General features: G+C 53.6%; 1 protein-coding gene and 1 long non-coding RNA gene across 19 annotated transcripts in view; one reads left to right on the top strand and one right to left on the bottom strand.

Annotated features, from left to right (window-relative positions):
- The window catches only part of GRAMD1B (GRAM domain containing 1B), a 261587-nt gene that overhangs the window by 34253 nt on the left and 206019 nt on the right, over positions 1-21315 (bottom strand). For 13 of the 15 annotated variants that reach the window (XM_086339711.1, XM_086339709.1, XM_086339702.1 and 10 more), the window contains 2 exons: positions 14613-14823; positions 7881-7901 (listed from right to left, as the gene is read on the bottom strand). In XM_086339711.1, coding sequence (XP_086195837.1) covers positions 7881-7901; positions 14613-14823 — 232 coding nt within the window. Of the gene's footprint in view, positions 1-1456; positions 3244-7880; positions 7902-14612; positions 14824-21315 lie in introns of those variants that run through there. The other 2 variants (XM_086339716.1, XM_086339717.1) reach the window with 2 other exon arrangements.
- Positions 3794-20453, top strand: LOC147357643 (uncharacterized). Of its 4 annotated transcripts, none has more exons than XR_015142008.1 (3): positions 3794-4129; positions 5325-12438; positions 13096-20453. It is a non-coding gene; the product is annotated as an uncharacterized LOC147357643 (long non-coding RNA). The 4 variants fall into 4 exon arrangements; XR_015142009.1 differs by having other exon boundaries at positions 5325-13276; positions 14558-20453; XR_015142007.1 differs by having other exon boundaries at positions 12284-20453.

Below are 21315 nucleotides of genomic sequence, written 5' to 3'. Positions count from 1 at the left end.
TTCAAAATGACACAGATATCCAACCTCAATGTGAGGCTCCCTGGCCTCACAGAACAAGAGTCCACACGTTGAAAACCCTTGCCTGACCACCTGACTGTCTATAAGTTCCTGACCGACCTCGTAGAGCTAACATGGAGTGAGAAATAACCACGCTCCAAGCACTGTCAAAAGCCTTTCACATCCTTTCACCTGACTACAGGGTCATCTTTATTATCCCATTTTAGACTCGAGGAAACTGAGGCACAGAGTTTAAGCAATTTGCCCGAGGCACATGGTTACAAATGAGAGTGTAACCATGGTACTAGCACAGTGTGGTCCATAGCTCCTGGTCTGAGCTGTCACTCTGCACGGCCTTGGGGTTCCTGAGCCAAGAAGGGAACCACCAGGATGCCCCAGCCGAGCACAACCTCTTGGTGATGAGATACTAACTTATGTGGGGGTCCCCGCTAGCTTTCCATGCCTGCAAGTGGATCTTTTTTTGGGGGGGTATGGTTTCAGTTTTGCAAGTTCCAGAAATTTTATGTACAATAACGTGAACCTACTTAACGCTACTGCAACATACATTTAGAAATACCTAAGATGGTAAACTTTATGTTACATGTATTTTAACACAATTTATTTGTGGGTTTTTTTTTTTTTGCTACACTGTGCAGCTTGCAGGATCTTAGTTTCCTGACCAGGGAATGAACCCGGATCCCTGGCAATGAAAGACCCGTGTCTAACCACTGGACTGCCAGGGAACTCCCACAATTAAAAAAACAAAAACTATTAGTCGAGTCAGTCTTTATATTTTTACAAAGTTCCAATATCAGCCTGAGGACCAGCCTACCAGATGGCCCCATATCCCCCCTCAGTTGAAACTGGACGTCAGACACGCGAGTACCCCCAGCCTGGAAGTCCTCCCGTTGCTAATGCTCTCTCCAGGGAGCTTTGTCACCCCCTGCTCCTCTCACATCCAGTGAGGACTCAGATATCAGCAGAGATGCAGGTGCAGGGAGTTGGGCCCTAAGCTCCAAACCAGAGGCAAATTGAGGGAGACCCCCTCTCCCCTCCTCTCCTCAAACACAGTCCTGGCTGTCAGGAGGGGAGGGCCCATCCAGCCCTGGTCTTGGAGGTCTGCCAGTGCTGCGAGGGCTTCCTGGGGTGTAGGAACCCCTTAACCCAGGCCTGCAAATCAGTGGCCTGATCTGAACAGGCTGCCAGCATGGAAGGCAGGCCAGCTAGCCTCCCAGGGTCTAAAGTACAGAGATATTAGTCGGCTGCCACCAGCTACCTTACTGACGTGGGAGGCGATGACCCATTCTCCCTGGCGTCCTCGCGCTCTTAAAGCCATCTCCTCCCATGGAAAGAGAAGCAAGGCTCATGCATTTTCATTTTAAATGGCCAAAGAATTTTGGTCCAAGGATTGTCAAACCCGGGGCCCCTAGAGCACAGAGAAGCGAGGACATGCACTCACGGCGGGGATCTCCTCAGACCCGGGCCGGCAGCAGAATTCCGCACCGGCAGGTCCCTCCGTCAGCTTCTTCAGGTGCTGCTGCAAAGGCTGGCTGTCCTGCTCCAGCAGGAGGCTCCAGAGGACCCCCGATTCCGTCAGAGACTCCATCGCTCCCACAGGCTACCTCCCCACGAAACGCTGATCCTCGAGCTCAGATCTCTCACCGTGCTCCCAGGATGCAAACAGTCAGTCTTGCCCGGGCTGGACGTGAATGGGTGGCTTCAGGCTCCTCGGCAGAGGGTCTGTGCGACCCTTGATACCTCCTTGGCTTCCCTTGAGCTTGGTTCCCAGCGCCAAGCTTCACAACTGGGCGGGTGTGGTCAGCATGGTTCTCAGGACAGGCTGGCTGGCCAGCCTCCTGTGGCCGGGCTGTTTCATCCCACTTGGCTCCCAGTGCAGGTCTCTGGGCTAAGGGTGACCCAGAGGGGACGTGATGAAGCCCTTCTCCAGGTTGGTGTGGACAGCTGCTCTGAGCAGCCGGCAGTGGCCAGGATGCAGACGCCGGGGCAGGTGCACAGGGCCGCCACAGGTCCGCCCTGCTGCGGCTCACTCACAGCCCAGTGGCTTGTGGTGGGTCTCAAACTCCCAGGAGGACGGACACCCAACTCCCCAGTGCCGTCTGGCCGGTCCCACAAGGCAGCCCGTTCAACGTGCAATCGCTCCTCTGGGCGGGCGCTGGTGGCTATGACTCATGGTCCTCACCCAGGCAGCACAGCCACGGCTGGCCAAGGCACCAGGGCCTGCTCCCACCCCCACCCGTACACACCCCCCTTTTCCTCCCAGGCCGAGCTCTCCTCGGCTGACCAGCAAACAACTTCTTTGTTAGAGTCATCCGTGGCAGGAGGGGGGCGGGGTGGCTGGGCGGGTGAGCGGGCAGGGCCAGAGCCCTACACATGCCTCAAGTTACAGGACCTGGGTGATGGTACCGGCCAATGTCCTGCAGTAACCCCCGGCCGAGCCTGGCCTCCCCAGCAGATGTTTCCTGCAATGGAAAGTAGCTGGCCAAGGCTCCGAGTGGGGGAAGGGCGGGGAGGAGGTGCCAGGGGCACTCCTGTTATGCTAAAATCTAAAATTGAAGATGCAAAACAGCCAGGGACTTCTTGGAGACACACTGGCCCCTCACTGATCCATCCATCCACCAACCTCCCCAGAGCAGCAGCAGGAGCCTGGAAGTTGAACTCATCCCATTTCAGAGGTGCAGGTGGGGAGAAGTTGAGGTCAGCAGTTTCCAGGTCCGTCTGAGGCATCTCCTTCCTTCCCGGGGACGCTGTCCTGTCTCCAGTACTAGCAGGATGGGGATCAAGGCCAGGATGAGGATTCCCAGACAGCCGCTCAGACCTTGGCGGCCAAGGAACCGTGCTCTGAGCAGAGAGACTGGGCCGGGTCAAAAGGAGCAGGGAAGCTGAGATCTCTGGTGAGGACGGGAGCCAGGCAGATGGAAACAAGGAGGCCTCCAGAAAGAGAAGCTGGGGGCAGAGGTCTGACAGCACTGGGGCCGGGAAGGTTGGATTCCCAGGCAACGTCAGAACTTTGAGACAAACAGGGCACCTTCCTCGCCCTCCCCAGCTACGTCCAGCCCAGGAGGCTCTCCAGGCTGCACACGATGGAGAACGTTGCCTTCGTCCTGTTTGACTCAGACGTGACTGTACTTAAAAATGATCTAACAAATGTATGCAAGATACAGATTCTTGCTTCTAGATCCCGAACTTCTGATTCAGAGGAACCTGGCGTCTCCCAGTTATATGGTGCTGGAGGAAGCAGAGGGAGATTCTGAGTCCTTTCCAGGACTTGTGTTCCTGTCTCTCTCTGTGCACACCCCGGATGCAGCCACCACCTCCACCCATCATATCACACAGGGCGATTGTTCCATCAGACTACCACTGTCTCCAGGAACACGCTACGCCTCAAACGATCTCCTCCAGCACTCAGCATGGTGAATTTCAAGTATCAGCTGCTCAAAACCTATTTACCAAATGAACGCATTCCTTATACACCTCTGACACTGTTCCTGTTGACATGGCATCTCGTGTGCACACATCCATACACGTCCTCACTCCTATTAGGCATGGCACCCCAGCGCCTAGTCCATGCCAACACTCTCCAAGCCACATATCCTAGCTTCTCTCCACAGTATCATCAGCAGTGAGACAGGAGAACCCAGCAATTCCATTTTACAGGGTGACGGGAATGCCCCTCTCCTGGGCTCCCCCAGATCCAATGATCTAGGCAGTAAGCAGGACCCATGAGGGCTGAATCCTGGAAACGCTTGAGTATCTCTGGAGCCAGATGAGGGGATGACTGGGCTCCAGCGGGGTGACTCAGGGACAGGACACACCCAGAAAGATAAGCCCTGGGACCCTTTGTCTCCTACACCCCCTCAAAACTGCCGCCGGGCAGGGCACTGCCAGCTTCCAGCCTGAGAAGAGGGAACTGACCTGGGCTAAATATTAACTCCACGGCAAACACTGGGAGCTGGGACCAAGTGGTACCTGCTCCCTGGGTAGAGCAGCAGGAGGGAGAGGGTGGAGCAGCCCAGGAGAAAAACAGATGGATTTTGGTAGAATGTTGGCCTCGCCTAGGAAGAAAGCCAATTAAGACCCTCAGAAGAAACGCTGGACTTTCAACCAAATCCAGGTAGGGAGGAGCCGGATGTGGACTAAGGGGAGATGGGGGAGGTGACTGAGCAAAGGAAGGAGACGGGGAGGGCGAAGGTGTGACAGAGAGACATGAAGGAGCAGGACTGGGAGAGTCTCAGTTGGAGACAGGTCACTCTGCAGAGTCAAGACAGCTACTGGGGATGCAGGGGTCAGCATGTGGAGGAAGCGGAGTCCATCTTCCCCAGAAAAAAATACCATGTTGCCAAGGCGTCGCTGGGGATGCCTTCAGCACTCACTCCCACTTTTCTCACCGACGACCTAATCTGAGTTTCATTCCTACAAAGCTCTGTCCTCTTGCTCAGTCATATGTCTGTCAGACATGCCCGGTCACTCCGCAGGACTGGCACCATCCCTCTTCCCCCCGGACAGCCAGCATCGCCCCCACCTGGACCAGCAGGCAACTTGGGCCCCAAAGCCTCAGGGCAGCCACCAGGGTCTGGGCTCCTTCCCTGGGTTGCCTGGAGACAACTGATCCCAGGAAAGAGGCAAGGCACCTCTGTCTACCTGGAGCACCAGAAGAGACTTCTGTGACTTGGCTTCCTCCCAGATTTGAGTCTGCTGCATCCAGCAGGGCCATCTTTGGGGGCAGATTATTCCCCCTCCTGCCCCTTGGCTCCCTGTTTCAGCTTATCCCTCCGTGAACTTATCCCCCAAACTAGGCGCCTTGACTAATAAAACTGTGGTGGTCAACGGTGGGTCTGGCGGGGTGGGGAGCAGACGAGGGGGACTCAGGGGCAGTAGATGTGATCAGCCCTGGGAGGGTCTCAGGGCAGCTGCCGACAGCCCCCTCTTCAAGCCCCATTCTTTTGGGCCATGCTGCACAGCATGTGGGATCTTAGTTCCCTGACCAGGTATCGAACCCATATGCTCTGCACTGGGAAGTGCAGAGCCCTAATCACTGGACAGCCAGGGAAGTCCCTCAAACCCCACTCTTGATCTGAAGAGCCCTTGCTGGAGACCAGAGGCTCTTGTCTCAGCATTTCCATGTCTCCCTGGGGTCCAAACACCTCCTTCCATGGGACCCACTCTTTATAAATGCCAAGGTGGTTTGTCACCATGGTGACAGTTCCTCCCCAGATAAACAGAAGAAGAAAATGCAGGAGAGAGGCAGGTAGAGGGGGAGGCTGGGGCAGAGGGCAGGGATGCATTGGGTTGGCTTCCTCTCTTATCAGACCCAGGCCATGCCAACGGGCTGGAGACATTCTTGCAGCAGTCAGCAAGTCTGCACTGACCCTCCCTGTCCTGGATCCGGCCAGGCACTTCTAACTGTCCCCAGGGCCGAGGACGACAAGGCCTTTGCTCATCCAAAGGACTTCCAGAGCCAACGATGGCGCCTCGGGCAGCAGAGCAGCCGGAGAGTCACCACCGGTGTCAGGGAGGGCTGAGGACAGAGCTGAGGAGGAGACACCCACCTCCTTCCTGAAGGTCCAAGTCTAGCCGCCTCGGGGCAACACAGAGGTGGCACAGGAGGACCAAGCAGATGCAGCAAAAAGAGAACCGGGTCAGAGCAACAGAGGCCCAGCAAGCACCTCCCAAGAAACCAGGAATGGAGCACTGGCGGGCAGTGCTGGGGAGAGGGTGTTGAAGGGAAGCTTCCTGGTGGAGCCTCGGCACGCAGGCACTGACACAGCACAGTGCTCTGCGGGGGACAGGGCCTGGCATGCCCGTGTGCATGGGCTCAGGAGGCTGAGCTCGGGCTCCAGTAGGGGAAGCCCCAGGACCTGGCTTCCTGATCGAGCCAGACCATTCGGCCTGGAAGCACAGCCACGCTCAGGCCGTGCCCGTGGATAAGCACGCTGGTACATCTGAGTGGGCTTTCCAGGTGGCTCAGTGGTGAAGAATCTGTCTGCCCAGCTCTGCCATCTCTCACTCATCTGCCAGCAGAACCCCCTGACCCCACAGGGCAGCTGGCCCACCTCCATCATCCAGCCCAGTGGCAGCACCTATTTCTAGCCTGTCACTCTGCTGAGGGCTCAGACACCAGGTCTTCTGAGCAGGGCTGAGGGAGAGATTAGAGGTAAAAGGGTGGGAGGGAGGAAAATCCATTAGAATCAGAGAGAAAGAGACAGCCAGTTGGGATAATCAAGCCAGAAAGGAGCGGCAAGCGGAGGTGGAGAGACAAAAATGGGGGAGTCAGCCAGGAAAGGGGAGGGAAGGACTCTAGGGAAGGCAACATGAGAAAGAACGGAAAAGCCTGCTGGAAAGAAAAGAGAGGAGCAGGGGAGAGGGAGCGCAACAGGGACGAGGCCCTGTGTGTCCAAATCCGGTCATTTTAACAGACTCGTGGGTCTGCAGCCATGTGTTTCCTGGTCCTCTGTGAGGCACTAATTTTACAATAGCCCCTCACCCGCACCCCGGGTGGTGGAAGATTCTGTGAGGGAAAGGATGCCGGAGGTCCCACCACTCCCAGGAAAGCATTCTCCAGCCTCACCTCCTCCCACAGACAGCAAGTTCCTCTCTCCCCTGGGATGTCAGCCCTAAGCCACGGGGCGGCTGTGAGCCCAGGCGAAGACCACAGTTGGCCCAGGGGGCTGAGGGGCTGCAGCCCCAGGCAGGCTTCTCCTCCAGGCGGGCCATCTCAGCCCTCAACTCCCCTCCCACTTGCGCAGCCCGCCAACCTCCTCCTTGTCTGTGCCGTTGTGATGTCAAGGCGGGGATCCAACAGTCCTATCTCAGGGCCAGTCCCCTGAGCAGCAGTGGGTCGGAAGCTATAGGGCTGACTGCTGGCTGCTTGATTCTGGGGGAACTGCTGAACCGTGTGGGAAAACACTCCCCCGCCTCCACACCCCCACACACAGTGACTCTGACCGGAGCGTCTACATGAAACCCAAGCCTCTCCCCTCCTCCCCTGCACCAAAGCATCCTCCAAGTCTGTCTCTCAGCCGCCCGCTCCCACACCGTCCCCAGGTCCACCATGCAACCGGCCCTGGTATCAGGGGAGCGGGGAAGATGCATCCACAGGACCAGGGAAGCTCGGGGAAGAGCAGGCTCCGGGATGGAAGACAGTGGCTGGAGACCAGTTGGTGGCTGTGAACTGCCCGTCCATCCACAGGGCAGGAGGGTGGAGTAGGACGGGGCAGGAGGCTGAGACTTCAGCCTGTGGCTCTTCAGGGGAGAGTTAGAGACCCAGAGGATGTGGCCTCTGCAGGGGCTGCTTGCTCCATAATTGGCCTCCCAGTAGGAGCTCCCGGCTGGAGCGCCCCCAGGGACGGGGGATGTGTTCTGGGTGGAGCATGCCAGGGTTGATTGAGGAGACCCTGGGGCAGAAGTCACATTCTGTTTACATAAGCCAGCCTCTGCTAAACGAAAAGGTTTCTGGCTGCTTGTTTTTTCCTCCAAATGTCTTGGTAAAAGGAGGAAAACTTGGCCTTAAGATCAGGCCCCAGGATGGTGGTTCCCATCCCAAGTTCTGTCTGCGCTCTGGGGGGGCCTCCCCAGCCTGGTCTCCTCCATCAGGGCTGGAGGGTGTCCAGGATCCGGGGGTTTGGGGAGACAGTCCATCCCTGCGTGGTCTCCGGGAATTGCACACCCTCCCTCACCAGCAGTCCTGCCTCGCTACAGAAGGTAACTGTGGTCTGGTTTTTGAGGGAGGGGTCTGGTCAGGGGCAAAGCCCACTGTTCTAGGCTCCAAGCCCACAGGGAGACCACAGTGTGCCCCCACGACTCCATCCCCTAAGCACAGCCATCCCCACCCACGCGCCCAACAAGAAGAGAAAAGGGATACTTACATTATACCAGCTCTGGCTTTTCTGAAAGAACAAAGTAAAAGAGAAACAAAGTTAGTGGGGGGAGAGGTGGCAGGAGCGGCCAGAGTGCTCCTGGCTCCAGGGGGAAGTTACACAGACAGCGGAGGGCGGGCGGGGAGGAGGAATCCCAAGGCAGCTCAAGGCCCCCCGTGTTGTTGCTCGTGGCGGGGGGCAGGGTCCTCCTTTCTCAAGACAGCTCCCGAAAGGAGGCCCGGGGAGCAGTCCATGCTGGAAGCCCCCGTGGCTGGGGTGGCAGGCAGCGCAGCACCAGCGAGAGCTTGACTGGGAGGGAGTCGACCCCATCACAAGGCTCCTCTGATGGGGGTGGGGTGGGGGGGAGGGATGCGCTGCAGGCATCCGAGACCCAGTCCCCAATGGTCCCTGATCAGAAGCAAAGTACCCATGGAGACTAACACAGCCGTCTGCTCCATGTCAGCCCCTCGGAAAGGCTGGGTGGAACCTCTGGGGTTGGGGATCCAAGGGATCGCTAGAAACTTCCTTCCAACTGGGCAAATTCCTCCTTCCACCCAACTGGCTGATCCGCAAAGAGATAGTGGCCAAGAAGTGGTTGGGGCTCTGCCTTGGGAGGACAGGTGGAGCACGTAATTGCTAAAGGTCCTTCCTGACTTTGTGAGGCTCTAAGTCAATACCAACACAGCGGGTCCGACCCAACTCCACCATGCAGGTGCCCTCCATTCCCAGCCCTGCTAGAAAGGCTGATCATTTTCACGGGAATGGGAAGTTTCTTAGGGAAAGAGAAGGGATGAATAAGATTGTGCTTGGTCCATCTTCCATCTCACAGGCCAGGAGTCCCTCGTACACGGCCCACTTGAAGACAGACAGACAGGCAGACAGAGATAAACAAACACACACCTGTCTAGGCCTCTGCCTCGAGGGGCTGATCTGACAGGTTCAGCTTGGGTAGACTGGAGTATTTTCAGTTTTAGAAACTTTGCCAAGGGTGTGGTTCTGGAGGAGAATGGCTGGGTGCAAGGAAGCTTTGCCTGCAGGTCCACATCTTAACTACACACACATCTCATTTGATTGCACTTTGAAGATATTGCTTTTTTTTTTTTTTTTAACAAATTGAAGGTGTGTGGCAGTCCCATGTCAAGCAAGTCTATTGATGTCATTTTGCCTACAGCATTACATTTTAATTAACATTTTATTAATTATAATTTAATTAAACATACACTGCTATTTTAAACAGAATGCTATTGTATACTCGACAGGATGAGGCACAGGGTAGACATAACTTGTATACGCACTGGTAAATGAGAAAAGCCACATGACTTGCTGGACTGTAACCTTTGCTTCACTGTGGTGGGCCCTCCAAGGTAGGGCTGTGCATGCAGAGGTGTGGAAGCTGGGTGCAGTTAGCAACCTTTATCCCATCCACCTCGTCCTATGGGGTCTGACTCATAAGGGAAGGAGGAGGCAGTCCGTCCCAGGAGGCCTGCTGTCTGGTGGAGCCCGGGAGGTGAGTGTGACTGCAGAGATGAAGCCTGGTCATGCCATCGCTCCCTCTGCCGGTGACCCCCATCCTGCCAGAACTCCGTAGAGCCCTTCACCTTCACTCTGAAGAGGAAGAATGTCAGCAGGGGAAGGACAGGCATTGTGGGGGTGCTGCCTCTATCTGCTCATCTCCACACCCTAGCTCACTGGCCAGGGGGCAGACGGCAGGGCAGGATCTCAACCCTCTTCTCTCTGCAGGATGCTCTCCGTAGTCATCTTCCAACAAAAGCTGTCCCCATGGCCCCATCTGGGAGTCACATATTCCCACTACAGCCTTGTCTTCTCCTCCAACCCAAGTCCAAATGTTCAAAACCAATGATTCCATCAAGAAGGGAGTTATTACCACAAGAGAACTGGGGACTGAAAATTAGCCTCTAGTCATCCTGGAGGAGAGAGGATGGGGCAAAGAGGCTGTGTCAGACTTTACCTGCACCTTGTTGTGGTCTGGTTGCTAAGTCATGGCCACCTCTTTGTGACCCCATGGACTGTAGCCCACCAGGCTCCTCTGTCCATGGGATCTTCCAGGCAAGAATACTGGAGTGGGTTTCCATTTCCTTCTCCAGGGGATTTTCCAGACCCAGGGATTGAACCCACGTCTTCTGCACGGGAGGTGGATTCTTTACCACTGAGCCACCAGGGAACCCCTACCTGCATCTTAGGGCACCGAAATTCCTGGGTCCTGATTCTGAGCTCACAGGGCATGAAGCTGTGCAGGGATCCATGAGAATGCCTCTCAACAGTGGAAAGGCACATTCTAGGAGCCACTGGCCTCAACTGCTCGCAGTGTGCCTGCGTTTCACCAAACCAACCCTTCTGAATCTGTCTAGAACAAGGAGATTCAGGACAACTGAGAGCCTGCACCAGGGAAGCCGGGCCCCTCTCTTGTCTCGCTGGGTGGCACCTCTGTATGTTACCTGCTTGTGTAAATTGGGGATAAGAATATGGGTTTGCAGGTACTGCCATGTCGGATACACAGAGCAAGGACTTTTGTCCCTCTGTCTAAGACTCTGCCTCCATCTACTGCTCTCTGGGCAGCTGGTTACCCATCACCACTGAGGGTGTCCACCCCTCTGGCCAAATCCACAGCAGCCCCTGGGAAGAGCCATGTGAGTGTGAGTCCCTGAACTCCAATCAGCCTTGCAAGAGCAAGTTCAATCCCCACGGCTCTGCTTTTGAGGACCGAGTTCTAAAGGAGCTGCTGGGCCAGGAGGGCCTGACTCACAGGGCAGAGAGGCCAGGCCCAGTGGACCTGGAGAGTGCCCCCTGGCACCCGTGAGGTCACTGGCCAGCAGGTTCTCAGCCCCCTCTGTCCTCCTGTGCAGAGAGGGCTGGGGGCGGGGGAAGAACAGAATGAAGGAGTGGGCAAGGGCTTTCTAACAGGTTACGTATTAGTGGATTTAGCCAGGAGGGGAGGAGGGGACATCAGGAAAACTGCCCAAAGACAGCTGCTAGGTGAGGGCTGAGCTGAGCAGGCTTCTATGCTTTTCCTAGAAGTCTGCAGAGCAAGCCCCTGGGGGACCCCAAGGTCCCTGGAAACAGCAACTTTCTTACACATCTCCCCAGTGCAAAGGCCCAGGAGTCTGGAGATGGGATGGGGGCAGGGGAGGGACAAAGGAGCGCTACAGTTCTAGGAGTAGGGAGCAAAGAACAGTTTCTTACTTTGATCAGGTAAAGTCTGTCGTACTGGAAAGGAAACCACAAAAATTAGGATCGAAAAACAGGGCGAGGGTCAAAAGGTTAAAGGCACACCAGAGCTACAGAGCCCGTGACACTGCACACCCAGCGCAGGGAGCCACAATGCGGGGCCAGGCAGGGACCAGCCTGGGTCCTACCAGACAGCTCAGTACCCAGTTCAGGAGCTGGTGGGGCAGGCAACGGCTGCGGGGCTCCCCCTGGTGGCCGCAGGCCAGCACTACAGAGCAGAAGCTGGGAGGTGGCACCAACTAAGGGGTCCTGGAACAGAACTGGGCCTTGATGTCCAGCCCTGGGCTCTGGGCAGGGCTGCCCCAGCCAGGGTCAGCTGCACCAGGATAGCTACAGAGTCACAGGAGCAAGACCTCCCCGGCTACCTAGTCCAACTCCAACGTATTACACAAGGAAATGGGGGTGCGGAGAAGAGGAGACAGACACTGTGAGTGAGGTCTGGCTCCAGGGAAAAGTGGGGGCACTCTCCAGTCCGTCTGAAGAGTATATGAGGTCATCTCCCCTAAAAGGTGCAGGTGACACAGGGAGAGAGGTGGCCTGGCTGTGAGAACAGTGACGATAGCTCTAGCGGCCAGACCCCTCCCTGTGGGTACATGGGGTCAACCTGAAAAAATGCTCCATGGGGGATGGGGTGTTCCCACCACAAGACCCTCCTCCTCTCTTTCTCTCCCCCTTGTAGCTTTCCCTCGCTCTCTGCTCCAGGCACTGACCTTGCAGAACCTTATACTGGTCCTCAGGTGTCACCTTCGAAGTCTGTCCCAGACCGACCACGGCCGCAACCACGTCTCCCTGGGGTGGCACAGTACCCTCCCCGCACAACTCAGTCCTTGTTAACTGCTGGGGTGTCGGTGATGAATGGGGTGGGGAGGCGGGGAGCTCGTTCCTTCCCTCTTCAGCTCCTCAGCAGGAAAGGGGCCGAGATGCACTCTGGGTTTACACTCAGGTCCCGGTCCCTTCTGAGGCCCCCTTGTGCCCCTCCACAATCCTACTGGGAGTTCTAGCCCAGCTCTGGGCACCAGCTCCCTGCCTCAGACATGAGCTCTCCCCTGCCTTTGAATTCACGGAGCATCCCAACTACTCCTGTGGTCCTTAAGGTCAGGTTTGGTTTGTGGATAATCTGGGAACAGACAATGTGGATAATCTGTGTTTCTTATCTCTCTCTCCAGACTGGACGCTGCCTGGGGGTGAGAATCTGGTCTTCATATTCCTTTCTTACAGAAGATCTACTACTTACAAGTTTTAAAACCCCCCATTATTGGATGCTCCTTTCAACCTCATCACCTGACCAAAAGAGGCACTCTGTGAGTGCTATTGACCATAAGTAAGTGTTCTGCTCGCTGAGTGCCTTGGCACAGGGGTAAGAGGGTGAGGAAGCTCGAGGCTTGACCTTAGGATGGCAAAGGTACACGCCCTGTGGGCAGAGGCAGAGGAACAATAACCAGACACCTTGTCCAGCAGCATCTGCCCTCTCCCCAGCCAACGGACTGAGGCATTCTGGAGGGGTGGACAGAGGTCATCTCCAGACCCGTCCGTCCCACAGCCCTGCACCGTTAAGTCCCAAACCCACAGCAGACTCCTGGAGGCCTGCTCAGTACAGGCACAGTTTCCTCCTCCTGCCCACAGCCAGCAGCCGTCATTCAAAATCCTTAGAGCTAAGATGAGCTTTTACCCTCAAGGTCACAGACTGCAGGATTAGCCCTGTAACCTCTCGTTCACCCCTCAGGAAGCGGAACAGCTGTTTATCCTGCTGCTCCCCAAAACAGAGGCTTGAGACTATGATTAAGTTCACCTCTCAGCTCTCTTTTCTCTAGGCTGTAGCCACCCGCTTCCCCTGTGGGTATCATTTCCTGAGCCCCGCTGTTCTGAAACACCTACTATTCATCCTCCACTCCCTCTAAGTTCTCCTTAGGCTTCTCAAATCCTGGGGTCCCGGATAGACTCTTGGCACAGGCTCCCTGACCTGATCATATCTATGCAGGGCCTGGTAGGGGCTGTCTATGTCCATGACCTTCCAGTGTTGGCACCATGCCCTCTGGGAAAAACGTTCCCCTCTGATCACGAGCCAGGATCCTAAGAACACCACGAGCCGCAGGCTGGACGGTGGATGGAAGCAGTGAGGAGCGCTCAGGCTGAGCAAGCAGAAGGAAGGAGTGGCTAAGGTGAGCTCCTAGGGTTGCTCTACTGTATCAGGGAACTCACGTAGGAGAATCTGTGAGCTTCAATCAACTCACCTGAGCAGCAGGCATCAGGTCCCACTGCTCCACCAGATCCGGAGCCTCCCTTCCCCAAAGGAATGAAACTAAGCCCCGGCAGGACTCTGCTTCTCAACGGCACCATGTAAGGAGGGGACAGACTCCCTGCTGAGGCAGTGTTTGGGGAGCAGGCAGAGACGGGGTTAGGGGTGGGGTGGGGAGGACGGGGGCGGGTCTGTTCTCTGACTCCAGGTGCAGTGGGAATGGTCCCTTGGTGACCTCAGCCAGCCTGCCAGGGTCAGTGGGGCTGGCCCTTCTGGGAAAGGGACCAAGCAAGACACATGGGCCAAACTGGGCAGGGGGCGGAGGGTGGGGTGCGGAGCACTACAGACAATTCAACACCGGAGGGGAGACCGAAGACAGAGACAAAAGATGGCTTACTTTTGAGAGGCGCTTGTGAGACTAAGACCATGCATGCAAAGAAGGTATTTGGGGGATGGTGGGGAAGAAGAGGAAGAACAAGAAATCAAAAGACAAATTCAGCTGGGATGCCAGCTCCCGAGCCTCCCAGGGTCTCCCCACCTCCCCAGGGACTGTGAGTCAAGAGGGAAAGAGAAGCTCCTCTAAGGAGCTTCAAGGCAGAGACATTGTCTGCCTCCCAAAGGACTAAAGGCGGGGGCGGACGACTCTTTGTGGAAGCATAAGCAGCCCAGGCCCTCTCAGGCAAACGGGGGCTCCGGTGGTAACAAGGACATACTTGGGAAGGGTGGACAGCCCTGTCGCCCTCTTCTTGGCCAGGTGGGTACCAGGTGGGTTATTACCGAAGGTAAGGCTGGGTGATGGCCAAGGCCAAGGTCAATACAGCATTCTGCAATGGTCCCTGAGGACTCCCTTCCCAGCACTGTATTTGTCCCGAATAATGTTCCCTTCCACACCAAATTTGGAAACAGTAGCAGTGCTGAAGAGATGACCTCCACCTAACCCCCAGAGCTCGCCTCCTCCAAATCTCAAGGCTTGTGAGCCTCCCTCGCCCCTAATGAGAGACAGTGGTCATTGTGGAATCCTTTTACTAGCTCCTGGGGCCTCTCTGAGGGCTAAGCTAAGAAGATCAAGATTTAATAGGGGTTCTCCCCTGCCTCCCACTCTCACCTCACAGAACAGAGGCTCTCTCTGGTACACTAGAGCTGGTCAATCACGTCAGGTCCCTCCACGAAGGGGTTCTCTACCTCACTGTTCCCCCAACGCCAGCCTCCCTGCAGCCAGCTAATGAGCAAGGACAGAGTGGCCGGCGGGTCAGGCTCACCTTGGAGTTTTTGCCACCACTGCGGCCGGACTGTGAGGAGCAGCTGCGCTGCACGCCCTGCTCCGGAGTGGACGGCGACTTGTCCGAGGAGTGATCTGAGCCCTTCTCCACCATGGTGTCTCCGTCTACGTTCTGCGGGGTTGGTGAGCGAGACCGCTTCCGGAGGATGGGGGAGCAGGCTGGCGTGCTGCGGTTGGAGTTACTGGCAGTGCTGCAGGGGCAGACGGAGAGAGGGAGTGGGGTGACAGGGAGGGGCAGGAAAGACAAGCTGTCAGTAATTGAGGGCCAAAGACAGGTCCCAAGGAGCCAGCTCAGGGAGCCAGGGTTTGGGGCTGGGGAGAAATAGGGACGAAAGGGCCCAGCTATGGCCCACCTATGGACTGCACAGTAATACTGCTGCTGGCCAGGAGGGGGCGGTGGTGCCCACGTGAAATGGAAATAGCAGTAGGAAGGGTAAGTAGGGCGAATAGACATTTAGAGATTCGTTCATCCAGCCATCCATCTGTCTGTCCATCCACCAAATTTTGTTAGGACCTACCCTCTCCCCCCATTATATGCCAAGAATTGTCTAGGGAAAACGGAATATAAGAGCTGAGAGACTCATTAGAGATCATTTATCAATACTATCAGCTCATTTTATACATGCTGCAAAATTCAGGTTCTACATTTTGCCTCACAGATATCTGCCCATAAAAAAATAACAAAAATAATCCCACTTTCCAAAGCATTTAAGGAATCATTTCACCAAGGTAGTAATGACAAGTGCCACAATTCCTATTTTTAAAATAAAGACCAGTACATGGCAAAGAGAACCAAGTGTCCTCTGATCACAGAGGGCTTAGAAATGAAATCTGGGTCTTCTGACTTGTAACTCGCCCACACGTCTATTTCCTTGCAAGCTATGTTATCTCTCAGAGAAGGCAATGGCACCCCATTCCAGTACTCTTGCTTGGAAAATCCCATGGACGGAGGAGCCTGTTAGGCTGCAATCCATGGGGTTGCTAAGAGTCGGACAGAACTGAGCGACTTCACTTTCACTTTCATGCATTGGAGAAGGAAATGGCAACCCACTCCACTGTTCTTCCCTGGAGAATCCCAGGGATGGGGGAGCCTGGTGGGCTGCCGTCTATGGGGTCACACAGAGTCGGACACGACTGAAGTGACTTAGCATGTTATCTCCTGCTCCCCTTGCCCAGGGCAAAGGTAAACACAGCGCAAGTTCCCACATGCTATGTCCCCTCCCCCAAATTCATTTCCAACAACTACCTTATACACCCACCAAATCCCCTCATACCAAGGCTTGTGCACTTTATAAATATTTATCTTGTGTTCTTAAAGGACTAGAGGAGATGAAGGAAGGAAGTGGAGAGGAAAACTCGATGCAGCCAAGTTCTAACAGGTGTTTGCTTTGCTCTGAGAAAATGGGGAAAGGAAAGGTTATGTAGGAAAGAGATGGAAAACACACAGGAGACAGGAAGGCCAAAGAAGCACAAGGGGAGGGGCTGAGAAGTGGGCAGTCAGGGCAGCGTCAGACTTTGGGCACTGCCAGATCCAAGGCCATCGGGGCCCCAGGAAACACTCTGGGCCCTCCCTAAGCGAGTGGAGTGCAGGCTGGGGAACTCTGCCATTTGCATGAAGATCCAGCTGCAACCTCAGATGGCCCACTGGACCCATTTGCAATGAAAACCATCCCCTTTGGGCAGAACCTTCCACCTGGGGATCCTCGGCAGGGAGGACAGGAGGGGAGCCCCAAAGCCCCAGCCAGCAAGTGTGGGAGGAGGGCAGCAGTGGGACAAGGGTGAGCCTTTGACTCCTGGAAGGAAGCTGATGCAGAGCAGAAACAAAAGGGAAAAACGAACCGCGAGAGAATGTGTGGAGACACTTGTGGCCAATGCTGTGCTTTACCCCAAACAGAATTTGAAACTCGTTACAGTACCAACAACAACTAGGATTTACAACAAGCGGCTCTTCCAGGTCTCACCACATTGCCAACATCCTTATCCTCTGCTTCTAAACTCATTCACTATGACAAAACCTGGAGAAAGGAAATTACGTTCCTTTCCTTCAGCTGGAAAAGCGGAACATTAAAACGGTGGCAAGTGGATTCTTGGACCCATCCAAAGAGCGGACTCAGGTGCTCATCTCCCTGGGGCAGCCCCCTTTCTTTCAAGCCAATTTCAACCCATGGCCAAGTACTCCAGGGCTGACACCATCTCCTAAGACTGCTCTGCTGGAACAACAGTCAGGAATTCTGCCCCTAACCTCACCCAGTGTGCTCAGAGAAGGACTAACTAGAGAGTGGATGATACCTTGCACAAGCCCATCTCAGACATACGATCCCACAGGTGGGCTCCCGTCTTTTTCTGAGATAAGACATCCTCACACACGGTCATTCCAGCCTTGGGAATAGAAAGGAGGTCCCTTTATCCTTCCTCAAACTCTGCATCCCTGCTGATAAGTGGCTGTTGAGATTCCAGCAAGGGGTGGGCAAAAAATCCCAACCTGGAGGAAACGTACCCAACTATCCAAAACCTCCTGCCTCTCAGGCACCCAGGATGGACATGTCCATGAGATATCCTCCACCCTTAGTGATCCCATGTCAGCTGACCCTCCACGTCACCCAAAGACACTGCTTTCAACACGTCAATCAACAATTTACACGCTCATGTGCCACTTCCATCTCTGTGCTTATAAGGCTGTTGATCATTTGCGTTGCTCTTGAAAATCTCTCCCCTTCTTCCTGATGACACACACCTCTCCTATTCCTCTTCCTGTCTCAGCAATTAGTTCCACTCTCGCCTTTCTGCCTATAATTCAGTTCCTCTCCAAAGGTGGGCTCTTCACCGCCCAAGCCATTTCCTGTTTTCTGTGACTTCAACTATGCCTGGAATCAAAGGACTCCTCTACCTGCTTCTGACCCAAATCACATCTGTTAGCTTCAGCCCAACAACCTGCTGCCAACAGGACAGCTCCTCTAAACGGGTATCTCACGAGCACCTCGGATTCAGAGCCGGGCAGGTGGTCTCTCCTCCCAAGCCTCCTCCCACTACGGCCCGTCCTCAGTGGCACCACCACTTCCTAGTCTCTCAGGCTGCAAATTCACCACTTCCATGTCCCCCCACAAAAGGTGAGTCACTGAATCCCATCAATTCCATTTCCTTAAAGTTCTGGAATGCATCCTTTCCTTCTTTTCCCAGGGTCCTAGTTCAAGTTCTCAATGCTTCTGCCCTAGAGTTTTCTAAGAACCTTCTGAGTGGTTTTCTCCTCGCCTTCCCTCTTTTGTGACCATTCATATCTTTGTCCTTTTTAAAAGTCTTCCTAAATAAAAGCTTGATACTACCTATCTGCCCTCTTACTGACATTCATATTAAAGTCTCAAATCCTCAGAATGGAATTCAAAGTTCTCTACCAAGAATCCTTTGACAGTTACCTAGACCTTAATACTTTCTCTCTGTACTCACTTAAAGAGTCCCCACTGGACTTCCCTGCTGGTCCAGTGGCTAAGAATCCACCTGCCAATGCAGGGGACGTGGATTTGATCCCTGGGCTAGGAAGATTCCACATGCCTCAAGGTCACTAAGCCCAAGAGCCGCAACTATTGAAACCTGAGCACCTAGAGCCCGTGCTCCGCACCAAGAGAAGCCACAGCAATGAGAAGCCCGAACGTCACAACAGAGAGAAGCCCCTGCTCAGTGCAACTAGAGAAAGCCTGAGTGCAGCAACGAAGACCCAGTGCAGCCAGAAAAAAACAAGCGTTCCTATCTTCCAGGCCTGCTTATCTCCCCATAGTTTTCTTAGCATGCATCCTCTTTCTGACTCCCCCACTGTTCACCACTTGTGCAGGAAACACTCTCCCTTCACATCTACCCAATGGAGTCTCATAGATCCTTTAGGACCCAATTCAACCCCACCTTCTCCAAAAGGCTTTTCTAAATTTTCACCAATGAACTGACCAAAGCACTGATCACACTCTGCCTGGTGTTAAAGTGAAGAGCTGCCACTCCTGGGGGCACGTGCCTCTGCACCTTCCTCATGGTTCACCAGGATGCTCTGTAAGTATTAACAGCATGAGCTCAGCTAACATCTGCACCGAGTCTCCTTCCGGGGCAGCTCTCCACACCACCCACGGCTTTAACAGCCCCCAGGATCACGACAGCTCCCGCATTTGTACCACCAACCTGCTACTATGAACACAAATAGCTAAGTTCATGAACGTTTATGAGCTCCTGGCATAATAGCAAGCACTTATTAAGCATTATCTAATTTAATCTTTCAAACCACCCTGCCAAGTATTTAGGGGTGTTGCTAGTCCTACTTTTCAGGTGCTAAACTGAACAACTGACAGAGTAAGTAGTTTGCCCAGCGTCACACAGATGGGTAAGGGGCAGGAGAGGACTGATCAAATGTGGGCCTACTGATTACAGAGCCTGTGCTCAGAACCAAGCATTCAATAATGCTTGTTTGCTGAGTAAAGCGAATGTAGGATAGATCACAAGGGCTGATGGTGAGCTGGGTGCATGGAAAGAAGAATCAACTTTCTGCCTCCAGGCTTCCATCCATTCCCTATGTTGCTGTCAAAATGAACTTTTTACAAAAAGTAAAGCTGTCATTTTTAGCCACCCTCCTCTCTCTGGTTTTCTACCCTTCTTGGAATAATGTGAACTTCAAACTACGGTCAGAAATTCCCCAACTATCACCTCCAAGTACCCTTGAGAGCTCCTGCTTGGCCGCTCCTCCCCGCACACGCTCTGCCTCAGCCATCGAAGCCTGTCCCCAGATCCCTCCCATACTCGTCCACCTGACACCAGACCTTCCCACACAATGCTCACACTCAAGACGAGCCCAAAAGCATTCTTATCCCCTACCCCACGCTCCTCCTCCACTCTGATCCCTCACTAAATGAGAAGAAAATGCTTGGAGCTACTAGAGCCCTAACTCAGCAAAACCACCACTAGATTTGCTGGACTGGAAGGACTGGTGCTGAAAGGACTCAAGCTCCAATACTCTGGCCACCTGACGTGAAGAGCCAACTGACTAATTTAAAAAGACCCTGATGCTGGGAAAGATTGAAGGCAGGAGGAGAAGGGGATGACAGAGAACAGGATGGTTGGCTGGCATCCTGACTCAGTGGACATGAGTTTGAGCAAGCTCTGGGAGATGGTGAAGGACAGGGAAGCCTGGTGTGCTGCAGTCCATGGGGTCACAACTGAGCGACTGAACAGCAACAACAAAACTCTTTTACTAAGCTTCCCCCCGCCCCCACTTTGGCCACCCTGTGCGGCTCGTAGGATCTTAGTTCCCTGACCAGAGATTGAACCCAGGCCCTTAGCAGGGAAACTGCTAAGTCCTGATCACTGGACTGCCAGGAAATTCCTTCTAAAACTCTTATTTTTTAAAAAAAGTTTTACTGGAGTATAGCTGCTTTAAAATGTGTTAGTTTCTGCTGTATAGCAAAGTGAAGCAGCTATACATTACACAATCCCCTCTTTTTATGGATTTCTTTCCTATTCAGGATACCACAGAGCATTCAGCAGAGTTCCCCCTGCTCTACAGTAGGTTCTCATTAGTTATCTATTTTATACATAGTATCAATAATGCATATCTGTCAATCCCAATTCATCCCACCCCCTTCCCCCCCTTGGTGTCAATGCATTTGTTCTCTATGTCCATGTCTCTGTTTCTGCTTTGTAAATAAGACCATCTATATCAATTTTTTCAGATCCCACATATATGCATTAATATACAATATTTGGTTTTCCCCCTAAAACTCTTTTAAAGGCACTCCATTCTACAGATTCAGCTGTCCTGCTGAACAAATAAAACCTATTCTGATGAATCTTATCATCTGTAATATTGTCTTTCCAACAAACTCCATGATTCGCCTTTAATCTGATTCGGCCATTCTTATTAACAATAGTAATACATTATATTTCAAAATCTGCAGGTTTTAAAGCTAAACATGACTGTAGATTTGCTGTAGAAAGAAAAGGAAGACAAGGATTGGAGGAGCTAGTAAACTAAGAACTCCCCTCGTAGATTTTAGAGTTAATATAACCAACTCTTAATCTCACGTAAGCAACCTGAGCAATAGAGGTTGTGTGCCTGGCCTAGGTGACAGAACTTCTTACCTGGGTCTTCTGTTCTACAAACATACACTGAGCACCTGGCATAATCCTAGGCGTTCAAGTTCAGGTTCACACTGGTGAGTGAAAAAGGATCTTTATGCTTGGGACACTGCCATCAGGAAGAGCTAGACACATGTTTCTCTCATTTTAATAAAAGCAACAAGCAGTGTGACAGGAAAGAGGAAAGGCATCTTAGGGGTCCATAAACGCTGCCTTGAAGATATGGCCCTTGGGATTTAAGCTGGGTCCTGGAAAATGTGTCAGAGTGAGCCAGGTGAAGGGCATGGTAGCAGGAAGAGAAGGTTCCTGAAAAATCAAAATATGTAAATAAATAAGCCAAAACATCAGCAAGAACAAAGGTATGAAAGCCTAAAATATAAGAGAGCATGGAGTACATAGCACATTACAAGGAACTGTGTGCCTCTGAAGCATGACGTATGTGAGTGAGTACTTAGAAAAAGATTCTTGTCATCATTAGCTTTCCCCAATATTAGGTCAGCTGAGACGACCTCCCCTAGTCACTTTTAACCCACTGCAAGGGGCCCAGAGGTCATTCACTCACTTCCCATCTCTCCTGT

Source organism: Bos grunniens, chromosome 15 (genome assembly GCF_055505025.1).
Source record: "Bos grunniens cultivar Pamir isolate PY7600 chromosome 15, Bosgru_T2T1.0, whole genome shotgun sequence".
Taxonomy (NCBI): domain Eukaryota; kingdom Metazoa; phylum Chordata; class Mammalia; order Artiodactyla; family Bovidae; genus Bos; species Bos grunniens.
Note: the sequence above shows the minus strand (reverse complement) of the source record. Positions and strands in the feature narration are given on the sequence as shown.